This window comes from Erpetoichthys calabaricus, chromosome 16 (genome assembly GCF_900747795.2).
Source record: "Erpetoichthys calabaricus chromosome 16, fErpCal1.3, whole genome shotgun sequence".
Lineage (NCBI taxonomy): Eukaryota > Metazoa > Chordata > Cladistia > Polypteriformes > Polypteridae > Erpetoichthys > Erpetoichthys calabaricus.
Window position 1 is genome coordinate 74,146,095 of NC_041409.2, and position 19,347 is coordinate 74,165,441.

Genomic DNA, 19,347 nt, shown 5'->3' on the forward strand with positions numbered 1-19,347 from the left:
CAATGCAAATCCCTTCAGCAGCATTCTTTGCTATTGTTTATCATGTTATAAGATCAATAGGTACAGTTCTAATTTATACCCGCATCTTCCACATGTGACAATGACCACGGTTCTGCACCCTAAAACAATGATTTGGATTCTATTGCCTTTATGAGCGATATAAAAGTCCTGGTATAAACATGTTTGATGCAAAAAGTGCACAGCTCACCCTCCTGACAGAGTTAAAGATCCCATTGTGGCATGTCAAAACAAAGGCACATGTAGGGGTCTGGAGGAGTAGATTGGATAACCGAGTGGTGGATCTGCAGACTGCACCGTGAGGTTGCGCAGCAAAACGGGATGCGCTTGGATACTGTAGCGTTCTTCATCATCGTTGGTTGCATACAGCAGCTCCCAGGATAGGTTGGCCCACTGCCCTCTGATGCCTTCTGCATTTAACTTTCCCACTTGCACCAACAGTTCCTGCAGACTAAGAACACGGCCCGTATATGTGCCCTGGGAAGAAAAGTCAAAGGTGACAGCCATAAACAAATGCTTTAAAAGACCGATGATTAAAAGACTGAAAGTGTTGCTGATTATACTTAAATTGATATTAAGACTTTTATCAACTTCTGAACCTTAAAATGATGTGTCGGTTAATGTCTCTTAATTCTTCTCTTAAGGAATGTAATGCCCCAACACTCTACTATATTCATAGAGTGCCATTAAAAGTCAACAGCTAACTAGCAGCGTGGCTCAGCGTTGGGGGGTCTTGGTGAACATCAGAATAATTGTGACAAGAACAGGCCATTCAGCTCAGTAAGCTCGACAGTCCTATTCACCAAGGAGGGGCAGGCATTATCGGTTCTGGAGGGCCGTAGTGACTGTAGGTTTTTATTCTAACCCCGTTTCTTAATGTGAAGTCACTTAGTGCTAATGAAGCACTTATTACTCAAGTGACATTTTTCTGCTTCATTTTAGTGGTCTCACTTATTAAGACTCCCCACCCTTAATGACTTATTTCAGTCTTAAACAGCTGCATTCAGTATTTTTAACAGCTCCTTGTTAACAATGAAATGCAGTCGTCCATCTAACTTGTTTCCATTTACACCTGCATGGATTCATCATGCACTATTTGATGTACTGTAATAACATACTTAAGAAAAAATGTGACAGGCTGAAAATTATCCATTTTAGGCTGGCTTCAAATCATCTGGATGAGTTCATTGTAAAGGAAAAAAAAGTCTGCGATATAAAAACATTACATTGCAGACTAACATGCCATAAAATTAAAAAAAGTCTTGAGATTGGCAGCTATTGGTTTCTAATCAAGCAACTGGGTGGGAACGAAAACCTGCAGCCACTGTGGTCCTCCAGGACTGATGTTGCCCACCCCTGACCTAGACTGTCCAAATTAAGAATGGAGTGGAGGCATCCGGTATTAGTCATGTATCGGAAGCTCATATCCGACAGACACGTGGGGCGATATTTAGCAGTTGTGATGTAGCACTGTGCAATTGGCTCTGTCAAGTGTCCAACTTCCCCAACAAGTAAGCTGACATTGTCCTGTTTTTCAGAATTGTAATATTAAGTTAATTTTTCAGATCTTCATATGACATGTATATCATGAAAGTTTGCTTTAAATAAACTGGGGCTGTAACTACAAGCCCAAATACACCAATCTCATCAGTGGATCACTATAGGAATCCCACAAAATTAGAAGGGCCCATTGTTTAAGTTCTGTGCATTGTAAAAGAGTGGTTATGTGTCACACAAAAAATAGCTTTCTAATAGAATAAAGGTAGGTTCTCATATCTTTCCTTCTAGGATGATATTTGGAAAGCAAGTTGATTTGCTGCCTTATAGCACTCCAAGCTCGGCAGTCTCCTAATTCGACTATGCACATTCTTCCCACATTCACATAGGTTTCATAGAAAAGCACAGAGAAACATCTTCATGTTGATTTGCCTATGCAAATTTGTGTCTGTGATCATGTTTTGTTCCTTTCACTGCCATACTGATACCATAGCCATGATAAACATGTCTGAGTAATGACTCAGTTTTCAACCAATGTGAGCAGAATGTACACGTGCTTGCTTATGTTCTTACCATCGTGGGATCATGGCCAAGAGAGAAGAGATAAGGCTTTTCTTGCAGAACTGCCAATTTCCAGCCTACATCCGACACTAAACCAATGTACCAATCCTTTTCATATTCCTCCAAATAGTTGGCCAGCTCTTCAAAGTCCTCTACTGGGCCTAAACTGGCTTTGTCAAACATCAACTTAAAGGCATACCTAAAAGGAATACACACAGTGAACAAAATATCATACTGTGTCTCCTGTTCTCTGTGAAGACAAAGAAATTCAGACAAGAATTACACTTTCCTTAAACTTAATATCAACCTTCATCCAAATATGTACTACCCTTAACTGCACTAAAGCTAAATATTGGGCACTCCCAAGTGTCAGGTCGACAAGATATTAACATTTAATTTACATTTCTCTAATTAACAATGGAAATGGCCAGCTTGAGAGGTAGGAGATACAGACGGGAGCTTGTGCCACAAAACAGGGAAAGGCTTGTTTCTGTCTTGGGGGTTTCACAGAACAAGCATTAGCTGAAGTTTATTTGAATCTCATTTGAATTGGCATCTAAACAGAAAGATAAAAACAAAACGTACAGCATAAAAGAATGTACTAATACAAGAGTGACAGTGGCTCCATATACTAAACGTCTGGGTAAATTTTCAATTGCCAGCCTACAACTATTGCTGGAATGCTACCAAAGAATTTAGCCTTAAAATATTCACCCGGCTCATTGTGGAGCCTCCTTAGCATTAAAAATGAGCAAAAAACATCTGATTTTTTTTCAACAAGAAAACAATGTGATGATTATTTTTAACAAGCATGTACTGTAAATGCCAAAATGTTAACATAAATATGACAGAAAAGGTCTGTCCAGTGTCCACTGCTGTACTGATACAAACAAGTATACATTTTTCATGTGAGAAGTTTTGAAATAGTCACCAATGCACAGGCCGACACTGCAATCAGGACAGTAGAATCGTGTTTCTTTGTATACCTTCCTTATACATTTTTATCTGTTGGTTGCACATGCGAGTGCAGAATGACAGTGCCTGATCCACCCATTGTGTCACTGTAGGCTACCAAAGTACAAGGCACATGGATATGCGCATTTCCCTTGATACTGTATGTACATTGACAGTTGCTGCATTGTCAACAGTGCTTGAGGGGCTAATGTCTTCACTTGTCCTTGCACTTCATCAGAATTATTTTGCCTTTTTGCCACGTAGCTACTGCCACACCAGGTAAAGCGTCATGCAATTGAATTAATCGGATATATTGCTGTATCAACATCTAATGGCCAACTCACATTGTCATCACTATCACTTCATTCAAGCAATTTGTTTCTTCTAAAACTGGCTTTTCATTTGCCACTGTGTTTTTGGCTGAAGGCTCTGCGCCACCATATTGATGACTGATGAGTCACCATAGAGTTACCATAGGGTGCCAGAACGCATGGAAATGTTGATTTTTTGCAGCATGATGTTATTTCATCCACTAGATGGCAGCAGGGTACTGTCCTGAGAGTTAGTTGGGCTTAAAACTGTAAAGCGGATGACTACATATCAACCATTGTCTGACTCGGGGTTGACCATAATTACATAGAATTCCGAGCCCACGTTACGCTCAGAGTTAGTGCTAAGGATTTTAAATTAGCCAATGAGCAGAAATTAAACTGTGTTGCTATGTGTTCAAATCAGATCTTATGAGGCTTTTTGCTATGATGGGTACAAAATCCTGACTAGTCTATTGCATTGTGGTTATATTTTTCAAGAGTTTGAAGATAACAATATTTATAACTGTATGCAGTTTAATAATTACACTTAAGTGTACATTTTAACAAAAATCTGTACATCGAAAAGCAAATGCACAAATTGTGCATACAAAAACAGTAAAAAGTTAATTTTTTTTTTTAAACTTGTGGAGTCTTTTAATACAACTAAAAATTGCCTGCATAATTGTGTACTTTACCAACATTTATTAACAAGTGATCTGTAGGAAATTGCAAGCCAAAATTATTCAGGTTGACAACTGTGTAGGAACTCAAATGGCAGACACACCACAACGAGTCTTTATTAATAATACAAGGTTACTTTTTGTGTGGGCTAAAGATCATTTCAGCACTAATCATTGATTGTTAATTGTTGAAATAATTCATTTTTACAACTTATTTTCAATTGAATAAACAGTTATTGATGTAGACAATAAAACATTCAGCCACAGACAGAAAAAAGAGAGCTCTAAGTGCCTCTGGTATCGCAAAAACAAACTGCATCTATAAATTGATTTGACTGGTATGTGAATTGTATTTGTATTTCAGGTGTATAAGCAAAAGTGTTCTTTATAAGAGAAGAGATATCAACCAATACATCCATTCTTGAGTCTGCCCAATTTAGGGCTGCGTTTTGCCATACCAGGGCCAATCCCAGTAGCATCCAAAACAAGATGACATTAACCAACCCTAGATGGAGGTGCCAGTCCATAATCAAATAGACCGAATGTGTGTTTTGAGTGGGACCAGTTTAGAGAGTCACTAATTAAATCTAACACATCTTTGTGATGTGGGTGGGACACTTGAGCACGTAGAGACAAAGCCACACTAACACAAAGTGTCAACTCTATGCAGACAGGGCCCCTACAGAACTATACAGCAGCTGGGCTAAATATGATTAAAATGAATTAGAAATACATTGCTGTTTTTCCAGACTTAATCTATGATTAAAGTTAGGTTTCCGGTTTGTATTTTTGGTTATAATAGTCTCTGTTAGATTTTTCCTGTTTGTGTGTCCATAATTTAACACTGAATTTCTTCAGACCTTTATTGTAGTCATATAGAGAGGAGAGTCTGAGGAGATGATGGAGGGGGAGTTAATTAGGGTCTTCTATCTGAATACTTTTATTATTTTTAGATCTGATACTGGCAAGCCAACTTCAATAGAAATCCAACTAATTTTGGACCTGACCATCAGAGAGAACTTGCCAGTGTATTTCTGCTGGCACAGCACAATACAACCAAAAGAAATATCAGAAAATCTGTAAAAAACAAAAAAAAAACACAAATGGTCATTAGTGTTGACCAGTCGGGGAAAGTTTATAAAGCAGTTTCTAGCAATCTGTTAGAAAGACATTGTTAAAATGGAGAAAATTTGAGACACTAATCAGTGTTCATCAAAGTGCCCCTTCCTGCCCAACATTACCAAAAAAGCAAAATGCAAAGGGTTCCATAAAGTCAAAAAGAATTCAATAACAGTATGAAGGAATTTCTTGGGCTCTTTCCTCTCAGCTAAAGTCAGTTTTTATGACTGTACAATCGGAAAAATATTGAGGAATCATGGTACCTGTGGCAACACAAAAGACGACGTTCACGAAGAACAAGACTATTTACTTCTAGTATGACAGACTTTCATGCAGGCTTTTCATTATCGGTACTGCAAGTTGGACTATTCATAGTATTTACATTATATGCTCTTTTCCTAAAAAGTCAAGTACCAATTAAGTATTTGTGACAAATTTGACATAAAACTGAACTAAAGCCTAATTTTGTGATGAGGGTTAATCTGAGTAGGTGACATTATTAGCAGTCAGTTCAACTTTCATGGAATTTCTTTTTTGCTATGAATTTCTGTTATTGTTGTACTATAGTATTATCAATAGTGTTATCTCCATTTACATCAAATGAATCTAAATAAATAAATAAGTAGATAAATAAATTCTGTGCAGCACTGACAAGCTTATATCAACATCTCGGTTTCATAATAAGAGGATCATCCACTGGCAATTATTACCATTACTTATATTTCAGAATTGTGCTTTGACTGAATAACATCTTAATGTCTAAAAGCCAATAAAGCTTTATCCTGAAAAAACAGGACTACCTACATGAAAGATACAATTGAATACACATAAATGACAAAGAATATCAGTTCTGTTAAGGACATTTAATTTTGCTACATATTTCAGAGTTTCAATGGAAAAACTCTCTTTGCTTGGCATTGCATTATACTTAATTCAACAAGTTTTTGTGCTCAAGACGAATGCTAAGGAAATAAAGATGCCTTCAAGGCCTTGACCTTTTTTTGCAATTATTACAACTATTAGACAACTTTCTTCAGCAGAAAAAATAAATCTGCTGCAGTAAAATTCAGTATTTACTGGTACAGTGTATTGCCGCACCCACTACACATCGAAACAGCTCGGGATCCCGGTTGGCAACCCCCCAGGCAGACACACGGTCCAGTCCTACCCTCCGGAAATGACCCTCTATCTGCCACAGCCAGGTATTACGTGGGCAACCCCTTGGCCTGGTCCAGCCACTTGGGTCCCCAACAATGAGGATCTTACGAACTGGATCACCCTCGGGGAAACGCGCCACATGGCCGTAGTGCCGTAACTGACGCTCCCTCACAATGCAGGTAATGTGCCTCATTCGGGACTCCATGAGCAACCGATCAATGGACACAAAGTCAAACCAACGGTACCCAAGGATTTTCCGGAGAGAAACAGTACCAAAGGAGTCCAGTCTTCGTCTCAGGTCAATGGATAGCGCCCATGTCTCACAACCATATAGTAAGACAGGAAGCACCAGGACTCAAAATATTTGGACCTTCGTCCTTTTGCATAGATATCGGGAGCGCCATACGCCCCTTTCCAGCGACCACATGACCCTCCATGCTCTCCCAATCCATCTACTGACTTCACAGGAAGAGTCACCAGAGACATGAATGTCACTGCTAAGGTAAATAAACCTCTCAACAAGGTCAACACTCTCTCTGCAAACAGACACACTGCTGACGGCTGTGCCCAAGAGGTCATTAAAGGCCTGGATCTTGGTTTTTATCCAGGACACTCGCAAGCCCAGACACTCAGACTTCTCGCTCTGTCTCTCGAGCACCCTGATCAGAGCCTTCACTAACTCCGCAAAGATCACAGCATCATCAGCAAAGTCAAGATCCATGAATCTTTCTTCACCGACAGATGCCCCACAGCCGCTGGACCCCACGACCTTGCCCAACACCCAGTCCATGCAAGCGCTGAACAGAGTAGGAGCAACAACACACCCCTGACGAACCCCAGAATCAACTGGGAAAAATGCAGAGGTCCTGCCTCCACTCTGCACAGCACTCACAGTACCAGTGTACAAGCCGGCCATAATATCCAGCAACCTCAAGGGGATCCCACGAACCCTCAGGATGTCCCACAGGGCAGCTCGATCAACTGAGTCTAACGCTTTGCGAAAATCGACAAAGGCTGCAAAGAAACTCAGCTGATATTCGCCTTTGCGCTCTATGAGAATCCTCAGTGCCAGGATGCAGTCGATGGTAGACTTCTTAGGCGTAAAACCAGACTGTTCCGGTCGCTGGTAGGTGAGCAAGTGATCACGGATCCTATTGAGGACGACCCTAGCAAGGACCTTACCCGGCACCGAGAGCAGTGTTATACCCCTGTAGTTGCTGCAATCCAGGCTATCACCCTTCCCTTTCCAGATAGGGACAACAAGTCCCATTTTCCAGTCAGTTGGGATGATGCCAGTCTCCCAAATGGAAGCAAAGTTTGCTTGCAATGCCAGGAGGACAGTCTTACCACCAGCCTGGAGAAGTTCACCCCGGATACCACATATCCCTGCAGCCTTCTCTAACCACACACCCCCCCCCCCCCCCCAGCTGGCTCACCACCCTTGCAATCTCAGTGAGATTGGGTGGTTCACAACTAATTGGAGGATCAGCCTCAAGAACCGTGGACCCAGAGATATCCAACGTCCTAGCCGGAGGATCAGCTTTGAACAACTGCTCAAAGTAGCCAGCCCAGTGGGTCACAACTGCAGTGTCATCCGTGAGGACCATTCCATCAGCTGCCCTGACTGCGACTCTCCGAGGAACAGATTCAGACGTGCCTAATGCTTCGATTCCTCTGAAAGCAGGACGTGGGTCGCTAGACCACAGATGGTGTGTCACTTGCTCACAGATTCCTCTAACAAATGCCTCTTTATCTGCCCTTAGAGCCCTCGCAGCCGTCCTTCTCAGTTCCCGGTACAGACCAGAGTTGCCATTGAGCCGTGCGCTGCGACTCCACTCGATGATATCCAGGGTGCCCTGCAAGATGAAACACCTCCTTCTGGGAACCCTGGTAACACCAACACAACCCTCCGCAACCTTCAGGATCTTGTCACGGAAGGTCTCCCACATCACATTAGGAATGGCAAGATGCTGCAGTGAATAGCACTGCTGCTCTTCACTTCCACATTTCTGGGTTTTATTTCCAGTCCAGATAACACCACATGTCTTTCTGTAGGTTTTCCTCTAGGCACTCTTTTATTTCTATAACATCCCAAAGACCAATAAATTACATTAACTGGCAACTGTAAACTGGCCCAGTATGAATAAGCGTGGGTATGTTTTTGACCGAGTGTTCCTTCCTGATGTCCCTCCTAGGTTTGGCTACCGCCTGAAGCCCAAACCAGCTCAGACTAGACAGTACTAGGCACAACTCCTACCTGTGACTCTGAACTATATAAGCAGGTTAGACAATTGCTGAATAGATGGATCATGTTTCCTGGAGCCTAGTCAGTGAATCTTTAAAAATGCAATAATGAAGCTATTCTGTTTCTTAAAACATGTTGTGAAAAATGTGTTTTTCTTTTTTAATCCTAGTTTAAAAGTCACAGGTTATAGCCAAAGATTATGTGCTAGTGAAATGTGAACATGAAAAATCCTGCTAAAGCAAAGTTGACTTGTTAGTTTGGAAGACAACTCTACACCACTAGCACCTAAAACCTCTCCTGCCAGCTTACCAATGATACAAAATGTGCCATGCTCACCTGAAAGCCTTCAGAACAAGTTGAAAAAGGTCAGATTTTTCTGAGAGCCAGTCTAATCCTATCGTCCAGGGAAGATCTCCACAGTACATTCGGTATACACAATTAGGATTGGTTATTGAAGACTCGGCTCCCAGTGTTAATCCATAGCAAGTCATCACTGTGCAAGCATGGAGCTGCAACAGGGAATCATCATTCTGAACTCCTTCTATAATGTCAGAAGGCCCTCCTTCTTTACCACCAATGTCTAGCCGGCTGATGACAAACTTGTACCAGCCCTCTGGGAAAAGTTTAATTAGCTGGTTCATCTTAGAACCTTGAAGGGGACCTGATCTCCACTCCTGTGGCACATTTAAATGCTTTGAAAGAGGAGAGCTAAAGATAACCATAGGCACGGCACCCAACCTACTCATTTCTTCATAGTCCTTCCCTTTGTCTATAGCTGGAAGCCCTAATACTCCAGAAGGAAGGGCTTTGATAGAAGATTGTATACCTCCAAAATGATGTTCCCCATTTACAGAGCCTGGAAGTGAATTGGAAGTCTGCTTTGGGGTTCTTTCTTTCTTTTTTTCTGAATTTTGCTTTTTGGTTTCGAGACCAAACAAATCCTCATCATCATCTGACCAATCATCAAAGGTCTCAGAGTTCAAACTAGGGGTTTTCCTGCTGGACTGTTGAGCATTTTTCACAGTGTCGCTAACCTTAACATTTGTCTCTGCTACATTACTTGTAACTTCATTCCCATAGGTATGTTCTGTTACACCACCATCAAATGTGACATATTGTTTTGAGCAATGCTGCAAGAGAACCCACACAAGGACTTTAATAAAGTCATCCTTCAGCTGCTTCAAGTTTTCATGGGAGTCAATGATTCCAGTGAGCACATTTCTGGCATCTGAGTAAAGTCGAACAGGAAGTGCAGCACATGGAGTCAATATGTTTCCAAAATGGTGGTTAATGCAAGACTGGTCTGCTTGCTCCTCATTTTCAAAAGCCATTTCTAACACTTCATCAACTCTGCGAGCCTCTGCTGTGTGACAGGAAGTCTCCTGAAGTTCCAAACCCTGAGAAGAAAAGGAGAAGCAACTTAGACTTGGAATGATATAAAGGTAGGTCTGTACATTTTGATCTCACACAGCATTATCTTCAATTACCGAATGTGTTGTAAGTATACAAAATAAAAACAGCAATGTTAGTTTAAAATAAAATGAATAATGGCTTCACTGTCTTTTAAAGCCTAATCACATGCTTCCCACACATACAGTATATATTTTTACATTGCTGTCCCAAGCATTTTAATTTCTAGACTGTAATTTATATTATTGTTTCCAATTACAAAGTTGTCCTTGTATCTGAAAAATGTACACAAAGCATGGGGTTCACAAAAAAATGAAATGGTGTGACAACAAGGGAGTGCCACTGAGCTCCGAACTTCAGACACAAATAAGTTTGCGCAAATAAATCACCACATGTGCAAAAGCAGCCAAACCACAATATAAACAAATGTCTCTTCTTTTTCTACTTTTGCTCCTCTTGTTGAGTTTTGCCCACTGCCACCAGATTCATTCATGTAGGTGAGGTAGCAGACTTCTTTTAAGCTGGATCTGAGGATGCTTCCAGTTCCATATTGTGCCCTCTTGGATGTACTTCCGGGTCATTTGGAAACCAGGGAGGTTCTCCATCGAAAAGCACCCTCCAAAGGCATCCAAGGACCATGACAGTCCTGCACTTCCAGACTCCAACTTCCATATACCCCTGCAGGTGTCCAAACAGGGATACCTTGGGAGGACCACTGCCACCTATCCTATGTGGGATGGAACTGCTGGCTTCCAGCTGGTCCTTTGATTAGATACCTGGGGCTGGGCAAGAAGTAATTTTTTATGTCTAGCCAGCATACCCATTTGTCCTTTATGGCTTTTACAATGGCAAGTAAAATTATTCTAGGTGAACAATAATATATTTATGTACTTAAAGCACATTGAAATGATATTTAATATAGAAAATACATTCCTGGTGTCCTGTTTTGGATTCACCCATTGCCTACAAAATCATCTCAAACTGTTACACATAAACATGTATTTTTTCAGCCATTTTAGACTTTATTCTCTCTGTTTAATTTTGATAAGGGGTATATAGTTTTGGAGTCATTTGCTGACATTTAGAACTTTTTGTATAATGTCTAAATACATGCAACATTTGAGCAGCAATTACATTTCATCATAAATTAACACAGAAGAACACATTCAAGTAAAAACCTGTAGTACTACGGTGTTGTACCATGTTAGCCATTATGGATGTGGTAAGAAGTTAAGCAAAATGACACCTTTTATTGGCTAACTAAAATGATTATAATATGCAAGCTTTTGAGGCAACTCGGGCCCCTTCTTCTGGCCTGAATTACATCTTCCCTAAAGAAGGGGCCTGATTTGCCTCAAAAGCTTGCATATTGTAATCTTTTTAGTTAGCCAATAAAAGGTGTCATTTTGCTTAACTTCTTACCACAGTAAAAACTTGGGAAAAAATTGGGACATCCTTAGACATTAACAGAAAACAAAACAACAAAATGCATAAATATCTAAATTAGCCAATGTGAGTCAATGTTAAATACAGTTTCATTTAAGCTCTAAAAGTACACAATGAACATTATAATCCAAAGACATTAAAGTCAGTATCACACAGTAACACTCATATTAAATTTTATTTTAATGCCCAAAAAAGTGAGACACACAAAAAAATATTATTGACCTTGGTATGCAAAAAATCACTTCCAAACATTTAACATATAGTTAAGATTTTTCAATAGTGAAGTTAAAATTTTTCAGTAAACTCAAAGCAGTTCAGATTTAAGATGAAGACATTAATGTGAAGTGATGGGTTTTCTGTGCATGTAGAACATTAGATGTAGGAGATAAGAATACCCCTTGTGATTCATCTATTTTCAGTATTGGAACAATTAGTTGCTAGGCTTGTTCTTTATTAGTCATGCATTTCCTACTGCTTTGATTATGCAGAAAACAAAAAATGTTCACAGTTGTATTTAGTTAGCTATACTACTTTATTTAAAATGTCACTCATTTTACTGCTGATATAGCTAAAACTATTGTAGCTTAAAAATTACTTCAAAAGTGAACAGAATTACTGTACAGTATTTTGCCTATCAATGTAAAACAAAATGCTCCCAGACTCATATAATAAAAAAAAACAAGAAAACTTTCAAGTTGTACACTAAATAAATTTCTCAATTGAAATTGAACAAGGTTTACGACGCGTACTAAAAAGACACAACTGAAGATAACTGGAATACAGCACCTTAACAACAACAACAAAAAAAAAAAGACAACAATCCAACAGTGTGAACAGATCAGCATGTCACAGGCTTTTATCGGTTATTAAATGCAATGACTATTTTAGAGTAAATACTAAACTTTACAATAGTTTAAATTATTATGCCTCAGTAATTAGCCCCATGTGAAACAGGGTATTGCACATAGAATTAAAACAAAAAAAAAAACATAAGCAGGGACAACACTCCAGAACTTGAGAAAGGACATTAGGGTAAACTCTTTGAAACTGGAAAGAGTAATGAAGATGCATTGAAAATGTTTACAAGCTATATAATTATAAACTGATAAAATAAAATACATACTTTGAATAACCAGACTTTTTTTTTAAACCACCATGCTTTTTCTATACATTTCTACTTTAATATTAATGTCTCCAAGGTGCTCATGGACTGTGATTGACTAGAAGTTTGGAGTACACAAGCCATTTGTTCGCAATGCTCATAATAATAGTACATACTATAAACTATGCATTACATCACACTCCAGGTTCTAGCTGAATTTAATTTTTATTTTGCTCAAGCTCATTTTGTAATTAATTAGTAATGCGTCTTCTTTTGTTCTAAAAATACACATTCTTTTTGTCCCCAACATATTTAATTATGTCACAGGGAAAAAAATGTTTGGGAAAATGTAATTTAAAAACTGCTGCAAGTTCACGTCATGTGGTTTGGCAGGTGTGTTCTGCAAGCAGCCTGGTGGATTTGTGTAGGTTAACCTCAGCTTCTACTCTGCTCACTGCATTGTCAATTTATAAGCCTATTCAACCTATTCTACAGGGGAAAGTTGGGTGAAATGACAGCTTTTATTGGCTAACTAAATAGATTACAAATGCAAGCTTTCAAGGCAGCTAAGGCCCCTTCATCGGGCAAGGTGTAACCTATTCTACAGTGAGACTAATGAAAAGTACTTAAATTAAGTTCACTGATTAATAATTTAATAATATGTGCTTCTTAAAAACAAAGGTTTCTGAGAAATGTAATCACAGATTTTGTATGTGTAGTATCATTCTAGTTATTGTTTTCCAACTTCAGAACTTTTTTCCAAAACAGTTTTATTTTTTTCCCTTACCTCTCTAGGGCAGCATCTTAAAAATTAACAACAGCACAAGCAAATTTTGGCTGAGAAAAGAAAGGAAATGCATACAAATGTGCAGATTAAGGGTAATTGTTGCAAAGTTCAGTCAAAACTTCTGGTTGCTTTTGGTATATTTATATTCAATGTTTTATCAGCTCTCTCCTCACTTTCTATGCAATCAACTTTAAGAGTCACGCTGAAAACATTTTCTATTTTGGATTATCACTTTAAAGAGGTGTACATAGTTTATGACAAGAAAAGAACACACAGGGAGAAAAAGGTGGTACAGGACAAGAGTCTAACTGCATGAGGCCCCAATACTGAGGAAGTGGCATTTGCAACATGCATCACCATGCCAGTGTGAAAAGCTGGGTACTGGTAGGGAACAGCAAGTCCTATGTGTGTAAAGAGTTTTCCAAAAGGGCAACAACTATTCTTTACTTCTTTCTAGACTATAAGCACCAGATCCATAATTATTTTTACATTAAACAATAAACGTGTTTCAATCTACATTCACTATCAACTTGCTTTTTTCTCAGGTTGCTGGTAAAATTCACCTGTTTTACTGCTCTGGTATCAACGTTGGCATGCAGAGTTCAACTACCTTTGTTGCCACCATTCACTTGAGCAATCTATTACTTTGTTGCAATATATGAATTACTCTTCCATTTCCTCATTTAAGACTATTTCTATTGGCTTTTAGTTTTAGTTTTAGTTCAACACCAGTACGGCTCATAACAACACATTTCATTCTTTCTACACTTAACCTCAGTCAGTACACATACATTCATGCAATAACATTTCATTTTTCATACAGCATTCATGATTTCAGACTATTCTTTATCTTATTTGATATGGTATTCCTTGTACTAAATAAGATGCACTTCTGCAAAAGGTCTGGAACTTTCTCAACCCCAACACTGATGAACACAACTACAGCATCAATATACATTATTCACCTTGTTAATAGCTACTGCTTTCACTTTATACTTTATGCCTTTTTTACACGGAAATCTGCCAAGACAGGTTCTAGAAAAGTTTTTTTTTTTTTTTACTACATGAAAAAATAAAGTGGGAAACAGTGGAAAAGTGATTACAGTAATCCCTCCTCCATCACGGGGGTTGCGTTCCAGAGCCACCCGCGAAATAAGAAAATCCGCGAAGTAGAAACCATATGTTTATATGGTTATTTTTATATTGTCATGCTTGGGTCACAGATTTGCGCAGAAACACAGGAGGATGTAGGGAGACAGGAACGTTATTCAAACACTGCAAACAAACATTTGTCTCTTTTTCAAAAGTTTAAACTGTGCTCCTTGACAAGACAAAGATGACAGTTCTGTCTCACAATTAAAAGAATGCAAACATATCTTCCTCTTCAAAGGAGTGCGTGTCAGGAGCAGTGACTGTCACAGAGATAGAGAGAAAAGCAAACAATAATAAATCAATAGGGCTGTTTGGCTTTTAAGTATGCGAAGCACCGCGGCACAAAGCTGTTGAAGGCGGCAGCTCATACCCCCTCCGTCAGGAGCAGACAAAGAGAGAGAGAGATAGAGAGAGACAGAGTTTGTTTTTCAGTCAAAAATCAATACGTGCCCTTCGAGCTTTTAAGTATGCGAAGCACCGTGCAGCATGTCGTTTCAGGAAGCAGCTGCACAAAAGATAGCAACGTGAAGATAATCTTTCAGCATTTTTAGACGAGCGTCCGTATCGTCTAGGTGTGCGAACAGCCCCCCTGCTCAATCCCCCTACGTCAGGATCAGAGAAAGTCAGCGCAAGAGAAAGAGAAAAGTAAGCTGGGTAGCTTCTCAGCCATCTGCCAATAGCGTCCCTTGTATGAAATCAACTGGGCAAACCAACTGAGGAAGCATGTACCAGAAATTAAAAGACCCATTGTCCGCAGAAACCTGTGAAGCAGTGAAAAATCCGCGATATATATTTAAATATGCTTACATATAAAATCCGCGATGGAGTGAAGCCGTGAAAGGTGAAGCGCGATATAGCGAGGGATTACTGTACATGTTACTCATTAACTAATTTCTAGAATATTTTTAAATTGAATAATAACTACATTTGGCTTTTAGGCAAGTTTAAACAACAGCACAGCAGTTGGTGGAATCTAAGGTAAGTCCTAAACAGCAACTTAAATAGTAGGCTGAAGGCACACTGCATTGAAAATGCTTGTTTTCATCCAATTTGATGATAACAATATAATAAAATAGTAAGGAGATCCCTGAATTATTTTATTAAGTCATAATGCTCAATATTTTTATTTATTAGAAACAAGTCTAGTTTACTTTTAATTGTTTTTGCTGACTTCTAAAGAAATCTCCATGATAGTTTTAGTAAATCATTTTCATTTTGGCTAATGTAAGCAGCACATAGTCAGGGGAAGATTAAACAAATCCACAGCCAACATATAATGAGATCATAAGGACACAGGATATTATATAAACATATAGCCAAAGCAATACTGTTGTAAAATCATGCCAATTGTCAGTATTTAACTACAGTAGGCTAGAGTCTAACTTGGCATCATCAAGCGCAAGGCAGGAACCAACCCGGGATGAGGCATCAGTACATCACAGGGTCCACTTATGCACACACTCACAGAGGGACAATTCTGAATTGCTAATTATCCAAAAATCTTGGTGTTTGAGATGTGGGGAAACAAATCCCACAAAAACCAGAGAGAATTTGCAAAACCAACACCGACGGCAACTGGGCAGGGGATTCATAATTAGAATGCTATATTAGTTTTTAAGTTAAGTAGGCTTAAATATGTATTTTAACATTACAGTATATAGACTGACTGACTAGAATAATATTTTCATACTTGAAGTTTTTTCTTGGACAATATACTGTATAATGAGAAACTGGGAATGTGTGGGTTATCTGCAGTTGTAAGATATATAAAATTACAGTATGTACAGAATATGCTATCTGAGGGTGAAGTATCTCATTGAATGAAGATTTAAAGGGTTTTGCTTGATTGTGGAATGCATGTTACTATTATAAAAGGTACATACAGTAACAAAAGGTTTGAAAATGATATGTATTCCCACATTAGACCAAGCATATGATGTAACAAAATAACAGATATGGAGAATTCCAATTACTGTCAGCACAAATTATATACTTAGGGTTTCTGTGTTTATTGAACAAACTGATGTAACGAGTACATGAACCTCTAGGAAATTCTGCTCTATTGATATTGAGACCACTTGGATGATACAAAAGGTTACTGGAAAATATTATGCTGAAAGCCAAACATGGCCTACTTTGGCATAACTGAGAAACTGTTTTAAACTATTTTGTTTTTACAAAACAAAGTCCCATTAAAACCAAAAATAAAGGAAAATCAAGGGCTTCTGGTTAGAAAAAAGCTTTACAGAAAGGCCCAACTCTAAAAGATTGAACACGCTACCCCATCCAACAAAGTGCATTGCCTTCCAAGGAACAAATGGGAACAAGACTGAGACCTTAATTTAAGCCACTAAATCACATTTCACTAGATTACAGATCTGTTCCTCACATTTTTCCAAGTTCATCTCAGGAATTCTGAGTAAATACTGTATATCTTCCGTAATATCACGTCACTGGCTATAACTATGAGATTACTAGCAGTTGGTCCACCATGACATGCCCTTTTTCTGACAGGTGAGATTTTTGCTATTTGTAGTAAAGCAGTGATGAATGACTTCAATTTAAACAACTTTAAAAATTAAAAAAGGTGTGTGGCTGCGTACCTTAATATTGACAGTACAGTAGCTGAATCCACTTTCGAGGAGCATGATCCACATAACACGATCCTGAAACCGGCAAAGAAAGTGAGATCCAGGAGAAGGAATGCCTGAAGAAGCAAAAAAAGCAGAGAAATTAGTTATCACACAAAAAATCTTATTAATGGACCCCATCCTCTAGCAGGTTATTTTTCTGAGCCAAACACATTGCTAAAATACAACAGTAAGTGTTGGTACATTGAAGTTAAAGTGTCAACATTACAGAATGTCATCTTATACTTAAAGGCAGTAGGTAGGTCTTAATATTTTAGAACAGTGCCACTTTTCCTGCTCATTTATCCATTTTCAGGCTAGCATAAATATCAGGACAAATAAAAAATAGTGTTTTGTCTAAGATTCTTTCCATGCAAATACATTAAATATGTGGCCATTATTTCACACTATCAGCTGTATTTTTTTTAATGGATAGTAAAGCTTTTGCTGAAGTTATTTTCATTTGTTGTTTTCTTTGCTTATTTTTTAGCTTGATAGTTTGGTTTTAAGTAATGAAATTTACTTTGCAAGTCTAAGACCTTCCACTTTTTTCCTTCCCTATTAAATATGTGCCTTCATTATCTGTGTTTTGAGTCACTGTACTACTACATAACAAAGCATCAGACAAATCAGTCTGGAAGTATACAATGTGTTTCTGTTCATTTCTGATATAATTATCCTACTTCAATCATTAGGTAAACAATAAAAAAACAAAAAGACACTTCCAAACTCATGCTATAAAAATTACCCTGGTATATGTCACAGATACTACTGACTACACTTGTTTCTCCATTCTTCTTGTTCTCAAAGATTTGTCATATCTGCTCATAATATAATATACAGTACTATTCAGAAATCCTGCTTGATCTCTTCTGGATTTTAGGAAATTCGAATATGGCCTTTCTATTTTTGAGTTGATACCTCGGCTTCATCTTATGTTGGTGTGGCATTTCTTTATCCTGTTGCCAAGACCTTTTGTGCATAGATGTTGATACCCTCATTTTTACATTGAGAAGATTTTTAGCAAGTTATTTTCTTCACAGCTGTATATTTTTAATAACTAAGTGCAGTTTTTCTCTGTTGAACCAGCAGTTGACAATTGTGAAATACAAAATTGATTTCTTTCCTCAGATTTCACTTTGTTTCAAACTCTACAAATAAATCAGTTTCTGTAAAGTTCTTGTGACACTGATCTAGATGAATATATATGAAATGACCTTTTCATCATCTTGATTGTAATATACAGAATGGAATTAAGAAGAGCACTTCTTAAAATTGCAAAGATGAAATTTAGCCAAGAATTAAGTCCTAAACATGTTTTAATTAAAGTCTATGCTCTGTATTCCACTAAAATAACACAAAATGCAGCCATTGCAAAGCATTCAGAAGACAACTGGTGTAATTAATTGGAGGCCCCACCCCTTTGGACTCAATGCATAGCAAAGGAAAGCAATTAACAAATAAGAGAAACAAAGTAAAGGAAACCAAAATGACAGAGAAAAAGGTCAGTGGCGTAGCACCAGTAGGAACATGGCACATATCAAACAAAAGTAACATACAATCAAACTCACTTATTACTTCTGAGCTGTTTTTTTCTTTTTAATTAAACACAGTAAGCTGCTACTATGAATATCTGAGTAATGGATATTACATTCACATTATCTTGACTGAATACATCCACATGCTCAAAATAAGAGCTGAACTAACACAGAAATAGCATGCTACTGTATATCACAGACAATATAGTCTTTCCCACAATATCTTCAAGGTTGGGAGCATACTCATCTTTGTGGTGCTTTCTAACAGGACTATAGTTAAGTTCAAATTATGTTTTTCCTAGTCCAGAAAACAGAAAATGTGTGTTGTGTGCTAATATTTTATTCTCCCTGGCATTCATAGTGAAAATTGACCATACAACTGACATTTTATTGAACAAACTACAAGGTGTTCAGTAAGCAGTCACTCATGTTTCTGTGGTGTTTTTTTAATGCATCATCATATAAATCTAACATACCAAAAATTACCCTGACATCTGATCACATGCCAACAAGTTTTATTCTGTTATTGTCTGGTAAAATTGTGATGGTCAATTTATTTTGCATCTATAGTCTTAACATAATTTATTGTTCTTTAAAAACATTTTCAAACAAAACAATCAGTGGAGAAACAAATCAATGCTCTTTGTTACTTTTAATTATCTTCAAAGATTTAGTAAATACAGGTTTTTAAATATAAAATAATCACACATTAAACCAGCATAAAGTAAAGAATTTCTGT

General features: G+C 38.0%; 1 protein-coding gene across 2 annotated transcripts in view; it reads right to left on the reverse strand.

The window, feature by feature from the left end:
• pcnx4 (pecanex 4) overlaps window positions 1-19,347 on the reverse strand; it is a 33,345-nt gene continuing 13,998 nt past the window's right edge. For both annotated transcript variants that reach the window (XM_028822389.2, XM_028822388.2), the window contains exons 8-11: window positions 17,044-17,147; window positions 8,880-9,940; window positions 2,089-2,275; window positions 1-495 (exon numbers count right to left, since the gene is read on the reverse strand). In XM_028822389.2, the coding sequence (XP_028678222.1) occupies window positions 244-495; window positions 2,089-2,275; window positions 8,880-9,940; window positions 17,044-17,147 (1,604 nt within the window). In that variant the 3' untranslated portion in view covers window positions 1-243. The remainder of the gene's footprint in view (window positions 496-2,088; window positions 2,276-8,879; window positions 9,941-17,043; window positions 17,148-19,347) is intronic.